The sequence below is a fragment of the Rana temporaria genome, chromosome 1 (genome assembly GCF_905171775.1).
Source record: "Rana temporaria chromosome 1, aRanTem1.1, whole genome shotgun sequence".
In the NCBI taxonomy this organism is placed as follows: domain Eukaryota; kingdom Metazoa; phylum Chordata; class Amphibia; order Anura; family Ranidae; genus Rana; species Rana temporaria.
The window spans coordinates 333407961-333422210 of NC_053489.1; the positions used below are offsets into that span (position 1 = coordinate 333407961).

The 14250-nt window shown below is 46.4% G+C and overlaps 1 protein-coding gene across 1 annotated transcript in view; it reads left to right on the forward strand.

Annotated features, from left to right (window-relative positions):
* Nucleotides 1-444: 444 nt before the first annotated feature.
* The window catches only part of SHB (SH2 domain containing adaptor protein B), a 301020-nt gene continuing 287214 nt past the window's right edge, over nucleotides 445-14250 (forward strand). Inside the window, exon 1 of the mRNA XM_040361035.1 lies at nucleotides 445-1486. Coding sequence (XP_040216969.1) covers nucleotides 884-1486 — 603 coding nt within the window. The 5' untranslated portion in view covers nucleotides 445-883. The remainder of the gene's footprint in view (nucleotides 1487-14250) is intronic.

Sequence of the window (14250 nt, forward strand, 5' to 3'; positions counted from 1 at the left end):
TCAGAGCAGTCCGGTTGCTTTTTCTGCCTATAGACTCTTACTATAGCACCGATCTTCCTGTGACAGTATAAAAACTTGGCAAGCAACAAGCCCAAGAAGGGAATGATCGTGTCGTGCCTAACCATGTCTACCAATCAGCTTCTAGCTTTCGTTTTAAAATCTACAGTGAACGAGCCGAAGCTAGAGGCTGATTGGTTGGTGCGCTACAGTGGCAATAAGTAACCCCAGCGGCGTGTTTACAGTCCGAAGAGGTGAGTCCCAGAGCGACCATTAGGAGGGAGGTGGGAGGAGTTCGAGCGACTATAGGAGGAGGGAGGTGGGAGCAACTATCAACCTTGTATAGGAGGTGGGAGGAGTCGGAGCGACTATCATCCCTGTACAGGAGGAGGTGGGAGGAGTCGGAGTGATCATCAGCCTTGGATAGGAGGAGGAGATGTGGGAGGAGTCGGACGGGGAAGGGGCGGCTGAGTTATCTCTCGGCCCCTCCCTCAATGTGAGCAAGAGGTGATCGGTGTGTAGAGTCTCACAATGAACATAGAGGCTGAGAGCTGTCATAGTGTGGGCAAAGTACGAGGCGTGCTTCCAGAGTGTGATCGCTGCCATCACTCCCCTTCTATACTGTACACAGAGGACCACCCAACAAGTGGCAGTGCTCGGATCTCCTTGTCAGAGTGAATGGGAGAGAGGAAGGTGGCCGTCACCTGATCGCACTGCTGGCACCTGATGCCGAGTCCCAGGACTGTCCATGGGGTGTCCCTGGAGGATGCCCACTAGTCTGCCCCCTTGTTAGGACCAGTGCTGTGAAGTTAGTCGTGTAGAAGTTGTTCCTTCCATGTGATCTCGTACCCAGGAGCTGACACTCACTCCTACACCCAATCCGATCATGGCCAAATGGTTGAATAAATACTTCAGCCTGGGGAACAACAACAACAACAAGACCAAGAGCCCCCCGCAACCCCCCAGACCGGACTACAAGAGGAACGGGGGCCCCGATCGCTCCTTCCACCATCACACGTCCCCTCTGCCCGGACACTGCCGGGAGGAGAGCGATCTCATCAAAGCCTACCGGGCTCAGAAAGAGAGAGACTTCGAGGATCCCTACAGCGGCCCCGGCTCTTCTCTCCGCAAGCTGCGGGCCATGTGCAGCGACGAGCAGCAGCAGCAGGTGGAGGGGCGGAGGGGCAGTAACAGTCTCTTCCAGGAGCCCTACCCTGGATCCAGTACTAATACCACCTCGTCATCGTCCTCATCGTCCTCCTCACCGCACCTCTACCGGAGCAACAGCGAGAGGAGGCCGCCTGGAGCCAAGCAAGCACCCCCCGTGGGCTTCGTGGTCTCCCCCAAACACCGGCTCATCAAGATTGACAGCTGCGGCTGGGCTGACAGTGGGGGCGGCACCGCACACTCGGGGGGCACGGCGATCACCTGGAGCCCGGCTTTGGTCAGCACAGGGATGAGCAAGAACGAGGAGAATACCAAGGATAAGGTAAGGCCATGGATCGCCGCCTTCCCTTCCTACCCATATCTGTCTGCAGATGGCACATGGGGGCACACAACCTGGTCACACCACCTCTGCTGGGCCTCTACCCCTCTCATTGTAACCATCGCATTGCTTCTACCTTATGTCATCTCACACACTCAGTCATCCTTGCTAGTCCATCATTGTCGGGTTGTCATAGACAAATCATTCACCATACCAGCCTGTATCACCCCTAGGGTTCCTCCAGAGCAGTCTTACTCAACATCAGGGTTCCTCCAGAGCAGCCTTACTCAACATCAGGGTTCCTCCAGAGCAGCCTTACTCATCCCTAGGGTTCCTCCAGAGCAGCCTTACTCAACATCAGGGTTCCTCCAGAGCAGCCTTACTCATCCCTAGGGTTCCTCCAGAGCAGCCTTACTCAACATCAGGGTTCCTCCAGAGCACCCTTACTCATCCCTAGGGTTCCTCCAGAGCAGCCTTACCTCTAGGGTTCCTCCAGAGCAGCCTTACTCAACATCAAGGTTCCTCCAGAGCAGCCTTACCTCTAGGATTCCTCCAGAGCAGCCTTACTCAACATCAGGGTTCCTCCAGAGGAGCCTTACTCATCCATAGGGTTCCTCCAGAGCAGCCTTACTCAACATTAGGGTTCCTCCGGAGCAGCCTTACCCCTAGGGTTCCTCCGGAGCAGCCTTACCCCTAGGGTTCCTCCGGAGCAGCCTTACCTCTAGGGTTCCTCCAGAGCAGCCTTACTCAACATCAGGGTTCCTCCAGAGGAGCCTTACTCATCCATAGGGTTCCTCCAGAGCAGCCTTACTCAACATCAGGGTTCCTCCGGAGCAGCCTTACCTCTAGGGTTCCTCCAGAGCAGCCTTACTCAACATCAGGGTTCCTCCAGAGGAGCCTTACTCATCCATAGGGTTCCTCCGGAGCAGCCTTACCCCTAGGGTTCCTCCAGAGCAGCCTTACTCAACATCAGGGTTCCTCCGAAGCAGCCTTACCCCTAGGGTTCCTCCAGAGGACCCTTACTCAACATCAGGGTTCCTCCAGAGCAGCCTTACTCATCCCTAGGGTGCCTCCAGAGCAGCCTTACCCATAGGGTTGCTCTGGAGCAGTCCTTCCTCACCCCTAGGGTTCCTTCAGAGCAGCCTAACCCCTAGGGTTGCTCTGGAGCAGTCCTTCCTCACCCCTACTCAACATCAGGGTTCCTCCGGAGCAGCCTTACCCCTAGGGTTCCTCCGGAGCAGCCTTACTCAACATCAGGGTTCCTCCAGAGCAGCCTTACTCATCCCTAGGGTGCCTCCAGAGCAGCCTTACCCATAGGGTTGCTCTGGAGCAGTCCTTCCTCACTCCTAGCAGCCTTACTCAACATCAGGGTTCCTCCGGAGCAGCCTTACCCCTAGGGTTTCTCCAGAGCAGCCTTACTCAAAATCGGGGTTCCTCCAGAGAACCCTTACCCTTAGGGTTCCTCCAGAGCAGCCTTGCTCATCCCTAGGGTGCCTCCAGAGCAGCCTTACCCCTAGGGTTGCTCTGGAGCAGTCCTTCCTTACCCCCTAGGGTTCCTCCAGAGCAACCTTACTCCTAGGGTTCCTCCAGAGCAGCCTTACCCCTAAGGTTCCTCTGAAACAGCCCTTCTCACCCCAAGGGTTCATTCAGAGGTTCCTTGAACTATATTTCTTAATGACCAGCAATGTAAAGGCACCTTTCTTCAACTGACCATTAGTGAAGACCTCTTTTGCCCAGTAGTTTTTATTTTTTCTTCCGATCACACATGTATGGAACTACATTTCCACAATGACCAGCAATATGCATTAACCCTTCTTCTACTGATCGCTATCACTTGAAGCATCCCTTTTCCCAATGACAACCAATATTAGAGTCCCCCCCCCCCCCCCACACTCTTTCTGACCACAAATGTAAGGGACAGATTTCCCTATGACTGCCAGTTTAATGACACCCTTGTTCAACTGACCATCAGTGAACAAGCCCTTTTTTCTAATGACTACCAATGTAAGTGAATTTTTCCTGTTACAGAGCACCAATGTAAGGGTTATAGTTCCCAATAGCCACCAATTTAAGGAGACCCCTTTTCAACTGACAACTAGTGAAGAATCCCCTTTGCCATCTAGTGAAGAATCCCCTTTGCCATCTAGTGAAGAACCCCCTTTGCCATCTAGTGAAGAACCCCCTTTGCCATCTAGTGAAGAACCCCCTTTGCCATCTAGTGAAGAATCCCCTTTGCCATCTAGTGAAGAATCCCCTTTGCCATCTAGTGAAGAAGCCCCTTTGCCATCTAGTGAAGAAGCCCCTTTGCCATCTAGTGAAGAAGCCCCTTTGCCATCTAGTGAAGAAGCCCCTTTGCCATCTAGTGAAGAAGCCCATTTGCCATCTAGTGAAGAAGCCCCTTTGCCATCTAGTGAAGAAGCCCCTTTGCCATCTAGTGAAGAAGCCCCTTTGCCATCTAGTGAAGAAGCCCCTTTGCCATCTAGTGAAGAAGCCCCTTTGCCATCTAGTGAAGAAGCCCTTTTCCCAATGACCATCAATGTGTAGGGATTTTTTCTCCTTCCGACCACTTATGTAGGGGGCATATTTCCCAATGACCACTAATGTAAGGGTTTTTTCTCCTACTAACCACCAATTTAAGGGGCATATTTTCCAATGACCACCCCTTTTAGGGGTGACTTTCTACAACTTACGACTTGTTAAGAAGTTCTTTTTCTAATGACCACCAAAGTAAAGAGACATTTCTTCGAATGAACACTAGTGGGAGGCTCATTTCCCAATGGCCACCAATGTGAGGGTATTTTTTGCCCTCTGACCATAAATGTAAGGGGCATATTTCCCAATAATCTCCAGTGTAATGGGATCCTTCTTAAAGGAACCCCCAATGAAAAGGCTCTTTTCCCAATGAATGATCACCACTGATTTGATTCCACTGACCTCAAACCTAAGGGGGTACCTCTCTATTGACCATCAATGTAAGGGGCATATATCCAATGATAACCAGTGTAATGGGATCCTTCTTCAGTGAAAAATCATCCCCTTTCCCAATGATTTCCAATATAAAATGGCTTTTTTTTTTCTCATTGACCACAAATCTAAGTGGATCCTTTTCCACTGATGGCCAGTGTAAGGGGCATATTTCCAAATGACCACCAGTGTAACGGGACCCTTCTTTAATGGACCTAGTCAAGAGGCTGTCTTCCCGATGACCACCAATGTGAGTGAGTTTTTCTCCCACTGACCCTAACTTTAAGGGGGTCCTTCTCCATTGACCATCAGTGTAAAGGGGCACTTTTCCACCAACCATCAATACAGTGGGTCATTTCTTCACTGACCACCAAAGTGAGGAACACTACAATTTTTTTATTTTCAATAACGCTTATTCGTGTGAGATCATTATAATTATTACTGAAAATAATTTGGCTGTATAGAGCAGTCCTAGGTGTTGAATACATTAAGAATGATTTATTATGTCTCGCCTTACTGTTCACGCTAATGTACAGTGAGCTGTAAATACAGCAATTATTAGCAGGGGGTTCCCTGAGACCTGAAAGTGTGTTGCCCAGTGTTATAAGGTTGTGCAAGGCTGGTCCAGACAATGCCTACAGTGTCACAGCCTTTTCTCTGTGCTGTACAATCCCTTTTTATTGTATTGGTTATATACTAGGATAGAGATAGCTGAGCAATGTTGTGTAATAGAGGAAATGCTACATCAGTGTGACCTTAGCTGCTGGCATTGCTTCTGACACTGTGCTGGATATCCTGGTTTCCCAGCGCAGAATTGGTTAAAGGTCCCTTTTATCTTTCTGTCCAACTGTGCAGTGAACCATGACCTTGTCTTCTGAGTACAAACAGGTGCTTTTGGCTCCCGTACATCTGTCACTTGCTATTTTAGTTCACAATTTTACATCTATCCTTTTCTCATGAGTACCATATAGTCATTTCACATACTGACCTTTTAGATATTTCCAAAATAATCATTAGGTTCCTTACATAACGCAGCTCGTGCCTGCTTGCATTTTACACTCAGGCTGGGTTCACACCATTGCGAATTGGATGTGGAATCATGGCATCCAATTCGCAATAGCAGGAGATTTTGACCAAAACTCTATGGAGCCGGTTCACACTTCTCCGCAGTCTTTTGGTCTGTTTCAGGTCCGAATTCTGGCTAAAATCGGACCTGAAATGGTGAACCAGCACACACTGGACCCCTGCTGTGAGCCACGTGTGGCTCATATGTGAACTGAGCCTCATTGTTTGCTGCTTTCAGGAGAGCCATCCAAAAAGGGCAGTCATAAGCACCCAAGTGAAGGGTTTAATGCCATGGATCTCAGTCTTGAACATTGGGTAGTGTTTTATTTAGTCTAGACCAGGGGTCTCCAAACTTTTTAAACAAAGGGCCAGTTTACTGTTCTTCAGACTTTAGGGGGGGCCGGACTGTGGTCACTGGGAGTGCAAAAGGGCCGAAGGCAGTGGGGGAAAAAACAATGCCCTATCATTGGTGTCAGCAGGAGGAATTCTGTCATCATTGGTGTCATTGGTCCCCGTTGTTAATGGTATTGGGAGGAATTGTGCCCCATTATTGGCGTAATTGGGAGGAATTGTGCCCCTTCATTGGTGTCAGTGAGGGGGAATTACACCCCATTGTTGGTATCGGTGGATGAGAGTGCCCCAAGTGCCTGATAAAAGCAAGCAAAGGGCCACATCTGGCCCCCGGGCCACAGTTTGGAGACCCCTGGTCTAGACCAAAGTTTCTCAACCAGGGTTCTTCCAGAGGTTGTTTGGGGTTCCTTGAGCAAATAACAATGTCTGCTTCTTCGACAAGTAACTAGCCAATGATCCTTCCTTTTTTTTTTTTTGCTCTGTAAGGAGCATTCTTATTTTTGTGAGCTGTAGATATCATATTAGCAGGGATTCCCTGACTCCTCGAAGTGTTTATTTTTTATTTTTTCAAGCGTTCCTCTATGAAAGAAGTTGAGAAAGGCTGATCTAAAGAGTTGTCCAAAGAAAAAAGTTAATTTGTTGTTTTTTAACTTTTAGCTGCTATGGCACAATATGGTTTATTTACTAAAACTGGAGAGTGCAAAATCTGGTGCCGACGTGCATGGTAACCAATCAGCTTCTAACTTCAGCTTGTTCAATTAAAGGGGTGCCTCCTTTTTGGGGGTCCCTGAGAGGCGCTGGTGGCTCCTACCCGCATCGAGTATCCACGTTAGAGAATGCTCTCCTAAGGTGGACACCCGTTGCGAGAGTGCTCCCGAGTCCTGTGTCGGTGTCAATTCACACAGAATGCAGAACTCGGGAGCCAATGGCTGCACTGCTATAAATCTATCCAACCAGGACAGGAGACACCAGCTAGAGCTGGTGTGCTCGTTCCCGGCCGGAAGATGACAGCTTTCAGGTAAGTAAAGCTGGGGGGCTGCAGCACTACAGAAGGTTTTTCACCTTAAAGTGGAGTTACACCAAAAAAATTATTAAAAAGTCAGCAGCTACAAATACTGCAGCTGCAGACTTTGAAAATATGGACACTTACCTGTCCTGGGCGCCAGCGAATTCGGCACCCGAAGCCGATCTGTCACTCGTCTCTCAGGTGCTGCCGCCACCATCTTCGGTAAGGGAATCGGGAAGTGAAGCCTTGCGGCTTCACTTCCTGGTTCCCTACTGCGCATTCGTGAGTCGTGCTGCACAATCCCACTGGTCCCTGCTGTCTTCCGGGGCCTGTGTATCTCCCAGAAGACAGCACGGGAGGGCGCAGAGAAGCCACCGGACATGGCGTATGCCCAGAAGTGGGAGCAAATAACTGGATTACATAGGTATCTGCTCCCTCCTCCCCCTTGAAAGGTGCCAAATGTGACACCAGAGAGGGGAGGATTCCAAAAAGCGTAAGTTCCATTTTTGAGTGGAACTCCACTTTAATGCATTAAGGTGAAAAACCATGAGGGTTTACATCCCCTTTAAGCCTAGGTTCACACTGCTGCGAATTCAAAATGCGCGATTTCGCGGCTGCGATTTTGCCGCGATTTCGGCCGCAATTTAATGTAAATCGCGGCCCGAAATCGCAAAAAGTAGTACAGGAACTACTTTTTGAAATCGCAGATGCGACGTCGCACTGATTAGGACAGTGCCATTGCCGACAATTGCCGCCGATTTGAGATGCGATTTGACATGTCAAATCACATCTCAAATCGTTCCAAATCGTACCCAGTGTGAACCAGGGCTCAAGCTTTGACAAAAAATCTGGAAGCCGATTGGTTTCTGTGTAGAGCTGCACCAGATTTTGCACTCTGCCGTTTTATCAACCACACATTTGTGCACATTTGCACAAAATCTTGAACATTTTATAATGCGAGTCGGTTTGCTCCTGTGCCATTTATGATTTTAGTGCGTTGAACAGCCTATTCAAATGAATATGCATAGCCTAGAAGTGGACCCAGCCTTAGGGAAATTTCACTTCCTGTCCTTTAGACGCTACAGAAAGTGAGAGGATATCCACTGCAAGGGAAATCCCCTCTTAAAGAGGAAGTAAACCCTAATGGGTTTTATATCCTTTCTTTTGCCCCTGCAAAGTAAAAGCATAATGTGCTAATATGCATCAGCTACTAGCACATTATGTGAAACTTACCTGCAAACAAACCCACGCTGTCCCCGCTGGAGGCTGCATCCATGCTCGCCCATCTTCCTTACGGGGCCACAGACTCTGGCTCTCTAAATGGCTGGAGCTGTGGGACATCAGTCCCGTGCATGCACGCGGGAGCCGCCGGTCACAGCACTCGCTCGTGAAGAGCAGTCGTTTCTTCACACCGTTTCTTCAAAGCATATGCGCAGATGACATCATCTGCGCAAAACACAGTAAATGTCTTCTAAATGGTGCATGCTTAGGAGATATTTACAGTACCATTATGTAAGCCTAATTCTAGGCTTACCTATAGGTACGACTTCCACAGAGAGGTTTACAGCATCTTTAAGCCAGCCATAGACGGTGCGACTTTTATTATTATTTATTTGTCCCACACCCCCCCCCCCCCCCCGCCGCTGGCATTTATCGCATGAATAACCAAGACAGGCTGGTTGTACTCAAGTTTTGGTACCACCAGCCTGCCCATACATGGTTGGAATCTTGGCCAGTCCTTGCTGAACCGGCATTGAGCTGTCTATGGTGGGCTTTAGTTGTCAAGGGGAAAAGTGTCCTTGATGAAAGATATCCCCTCTATTTTCTGGTAAACAGACAAAATTTTTGGGGGTTTTGCCCTCGCTTTCATTCCTACTAACATTGGTGATCATAACAATTGGAGAGAGTGAATCTCCCTAACTGGGACCCAGGCAGCAATAAAAACCTGACAATGGTTCTAACCCCTCAGCACTCTAAATCCTTAAAGTTTTGCTCTTATTTATAATTTAAGGTCAGTTAGTGCTTTGCCTTGTATTTGTTCAAACAATTATAGACTACTGCTCTAAGCTGGTAACTATTACTAAATTACAGTAAAACCTTGGATTGCAAGCATAATTCATTCCAGAAACATGCTTGTAATCCAAAGCACTTGTATATCAAAGCATTTTTTTTACAGGGTATAAAAGAGAAGAGAGGCACCTCTAAGTGTAGCAATAAGTTGCTAAATGTTGTACCTTCATTAACTGTAACCATATTGCTACACTTAGAGGCTCCTCTCTCCTTTTTTTTTTATTTTTATACTCAGTTGTGACATGACGCTACTCTTTCTATCAAGACATCGCTTGTATATCAAGGCAAAATGTATTAAAACATTTTGCTTGTCTTGCAAAACGCTCTCAAACCAAGGTTTTACTGTATTGTTATTGTTGCATTCCTAATTTTCCATCAACAGTACCGGTAATTTTTATTGTGTCTCTTGGTGCCTTCTGAATTTACACCTAGCTATTTCCCTTTGAGAAGTGCGGTACTGCCAGTTTGGTGTAGCTGCAGCCTTATGTGGCTGATGGCTATTACAGCAACAAATGGTGCACATAGCATTTCACCCCTATTAACCTTTGGGAAGAATGGAAGGTCTGCTGAAATCAAGTTGTAACATAAAGAATGGCTTTTAAGCCTGACGGTATGTCGTTCTTGCGTTACGGTAAAATATTAGCAACCAATGGGCTGATCCATTAATAAAGGTTTCAGCAATTTGTCAAATGTGACAGTTGGGAATAGAGTCCCCGCAGAGAGCCGGGGGAATTAAGGGCAACTCGAAAAGCTATTAGTCCCATTTTATTGCATTGTTTGTTTTCTTTTTTACCTCAGGGGAGACTCATTGTAGTGTGAACTATGGACATGGCCTGGTGTCACTGAGTTTTGATCATGACAGCCTTTCTGTTTTATATTTATGGTATTCCATTTCCCTTTTCCAGTTCTCTGTATTCCTTATTTATATTTCTAGGGCATAATCCACTAGCATTAGCTTCATAATCCCTACTGCAAACATCAAATCTCTAATTGCTTTCTGTAAAGGGAATGTGTTGGCCATAGCAACCTGTCCGATTCTGCCTTTCATTTTTTTTTTTTTTGACTGATGTCAGATGGATGACCCTGCCACTAGTGATCCTGCCGCTGGCAATCTACTGAAATCGCCTGCCTTTGTCTCTATTGACAGAATCGCCCGTCCAACATCAGCTTAAAGTGGAACTAAACCCATCAATTTAACAGTTTCAAAAAAGTTACATTCCGGGCATGCCGGGATTACTAACTGTCACACTTGCTTGTGCTTTCAACCAAACTGTCAAACCATCAAATCCTTGATGGGGGTTGACGATTTTTTTTTGACCACAGTGACAAAATTTGAAGCAGCAGGATGCAAAATTATTTATTGAACAAATTAAATCCTAACGGTGAATGTGGTTTTCATTTGGGGAAAAAAAACACATATGTTATAATGTACATGTTCTAGAAACAAGAGAAATCCGTTTAATACATCTGGGATTCCATTCAAGTAGCAGGTCTGGATGAAATTTTAAGGGCTTTCAAACAAAATTAGTTGACTCAAAGATGGCAAGATTTAATTCTCTGGCCGACAGTTTTTTCCTTATGACCGTTGGAACAAAACTCTAACCGCTATATGGTCAGCTTTGGCTAGAGAAATGACAGTTGATATCTGGTTGAACATGAAAACCCTCTTTCCATACACTTGATTCTTGATGTACGCATGCAGATATCTAAGGCCCCTTTCACACTGGGGCGGGAGGTGCGGCGGCAGTATAGCGCCGCTATTTTTAGCCTGAAAAGCGCCACAAAAGCGTTTAGCGTTTTTTGGGCAGTTTTCAAGCACCACAGTGTGAAAGGGCTCTTAATGAATCAGGAAAGTATCAGAAGTCACTATACCTAATCTTGTTCCAGGTTAGCGACTCAGGAAGCATTGAAGCCATGGCATTACCATGACAGGAAGAGGGGTCAGTAGTGGCAGCCCCTAATTTTTTTGCGGCGCTATACAGTCGGAATTGCCGCGGTATTCGGCAGCTAGCGGTGCGGTATTAACCCCCGCTAGCGGCCGAAAAAGGGTTAATACCACCCGCAATGCGCCTTTGCAGAGGCGCATTGCCGGCGGTATTACCGCGGTGTCCCATTGTTTTCAATGGGATGGAGCAGTGAAGGAGCAGTATACACACCGCTCCAAAGATGCTACTTGCAGGAGATTTTTTTTTTCTCCCGCCAGCGCATCGCCTCAGTGTGAAAGCCCTTGGGCTTTCACATTGAGAATGCTGGGGCAGGAGTATTTCAGGTGTCATTTATGCGCCTTTTTTTAGTGCTAAAACGCCTGAAATATTACTTGGTGTGATGTGAGTTGTCTTTCAGCAGAACTAAACCCATCAATTTAAGTTTCTAAAAATAGTTACATTTATGGCATTTTGGGAATGCTAACTGCCACATTTAAAGTGGATGTAAACCCTCCATACAGCCAGTGAAGTGAACAGCCTCAGATGATACACAGAGATGAAACAAATCTCCTTACATTTTTTTTTACAGGGTTTTAGGGCCCTTTCACACGTACGGATCCCATGAGGATCCGTTCCTTAAATATCCGCTTGCTCAGCGGGGAGCGCTCGGTTGATCCCCGCTGAGTCGGCAAATGACAGGGCGGTCCCTGCACACTGTCTCTCCCCTATAGGAGGGATGGAATGAACACGGACCGTCTGTCCGTGTTGGTCCGATCCGCAGACGGGTGGAAAAATAGCATTTTCCTCCGTCTGTAAAATTGGACCATGGCGGGGACCAATGAGATCGGGTGTCAGCAGATGTTCATCCGCTACCCCCTAGGGATGCATGTATTTCATCCGAAAACTGATGGATGAAATACGGACATACTGTCCGCACGTGTGAAAGGGCCCTTACATGTATATCTGCTGTCTTCACATTTATATACTGTTTAGAAAGTTCAGATCGTGTTCGGAGATTTTCTCTTCCTGTTTAACACAGAGTGTGATGTCTGGGCATACAGCCAAGATAGCTAAAATTGCTGATTGGAGGAAAGGCGCAGACACTCTCAGAGGTGTTTTGTAACAGGGTCAGCTCCCTGCTAATCAATAGCAACCTACCCAGACAGAAATTTCAGGCTGCTTTTATTTGATGTGTCTGAGAATTAGTCAGAAGTTATCATGCTGATAACCGAGGAATGGTTCAAGGACTTAGCTCTTTGACGAGAGATAACAAAATACTGCAGATATATGTGCACAGCTCAAATTTCATGAATCGGGTTTACATCCACTTTAACTGTACTATCAAACCATTAATTAACTCATCACATGTGCAGCATCTTGGAAGTTGCAGATCAGAGGCCAAGGTGGCAGCTTCCTTGGATGAAACGTATAGGAGGGTTTAGTTGCGATTTAATGGAGACTGATTTGTATTTTTTAGTGTACCTGGATAACTGTGAACTTTACACACACAGTTGCTTGGCCAAGAAAGAAGTTTGGGGTCTGCTATTGCTTTCTAAACAATGCTTGTTCTCTAGCATCAATAGTTGAGTAACAGACCTGGAACAAGCATGCCATAAGAGCCCTTTTACCCTGAGACGCTAAAAAAAAAGTGCCTAAAAAGCTCACGAAAACCTATTTCCATTAAAATCAATGAATGCTTTCACACTGGCGGGTAGGTGAAAAACTCCTGCAAGTTGCATTTTTGGATCGCTATACAACCGCCTCTCTCCATTGAAATGAATAGGAAGATCCTCAAAATGGTTCTTAAATTTGAGTCACGTGATCTTCAAAAAAGCGCACAACTAACGCCTGAAAAGCGCCACAAAAGCGTTCAGCGTTTTTTGGGCAGTTTTCAAGCGCCTCAGTGTGAAAGGGCTCTTAATGAATCAGGAAAGTGTCAGAAGTCACTATGCCTAATGTTGTTCCAGGTTAGTGACTCAGGAAGCATTGAAGCCAATGCATTACCATGACAGGAAGAGGGGTCAGTAGTGGCAGCCCCTATTTTTCTTTTATGACCGTTAGCTTGCACAGTACACATGATGGTATGATTATCAGCAAGACATGTTTCTATCCTGATGGATACAATCAGCATGTAACATTTGACTGGCTTGACACATTGCAACAAAACTATTGAATCAGTAAACAATCTTATGCTGGCCATACACTATACGAAAATTCGGCCGAAAATCGTCCGTAAAGAAAGATCCTTCGTATTTCGGCCAGTTAATGGGCACAAAATCGTCGTTGGGACGTTTTTGAGCCGAAAAAACGAAGGACAAGTTTGGACATTTTCTGCCGAACGAACGATAAATCGGAAGGTTAATGTGTTTCCCGTCCGAACTTTCTGCACTAGGTATATGTAAAAAAAACGAACTTTTTTTTTTTTTTTTTTTTTATGTCCACTGAACGATTTATCGCCCATTACATGATGGCACTATCGTTTGCACTCACGAAAGAACTTTCGTTTCTCGAAAGTTCTTTCGGACGATTTTTCGTGGAGTGTATGGCCAGCGTTATTAGTTTGAGGAACACTGTCCCGAGAATATATGGAGTCTGCCATCTGCCCAGTACTTCCAAAGAAATGCTAGCTGCCTGGCTGTCATTCTGCTTTAATTACTTCAGTACTTTTGGAGCCACAGATCCAGGACGAATATATAAATCTGGAATTTTAGTAAAGCAAAGAATTTGTTTCTTTCATTAGAGGTGGAAAGTAATACCTATGTGCAATAAAGCTTACTACAATATCGGTTGCGTCTGGTAATGCTTACATATAAACATAGTTTGATAAGTTCTCATACCACATTTTTGTAGTTTGGTTTTACGTGTGTGTAAAGTATAATGGCTCTCACACACGGCTATAGATTTGGCGTATGGCTATACAGAATAAAATGTATTGTTGTGGCATCCTGTGGTGCGTAATGAGATGTATTAGATCAGTTGTTCTCAGCCTTCTAGTGCCGTGACCCCTTGATAAAATTTCCTAAGTTGTGGGGCGACTCGGCAAGGTGTCCTGAAGACGACTTCAGAGGCGGTATAGAAGTCAATGCAAGTCGCCCCCAAAGTCATACAAGAACCTTTTTCTAAGTCGGAGCGACTTGCGTCGCTCCTATTAGAATGGTTCTATTGACTACAATGGGACGCGACTTGTCAGGCGGCTGAGTCGCCTGATGAGTCGCCCCAGTGTGAACCGGCTCTAACAGTAAAATTATTTTCATAGTGTGGGTTGAAAGCAGCCAAGACAAGTAATTTGCACCCCTAACCCACAGACATTTAGTGCTCCATGAGTCCCTTCCACTAGTACAGTATTAAACCCCTTATACCCTGTTTCCCCAAAAATAAGACCTACC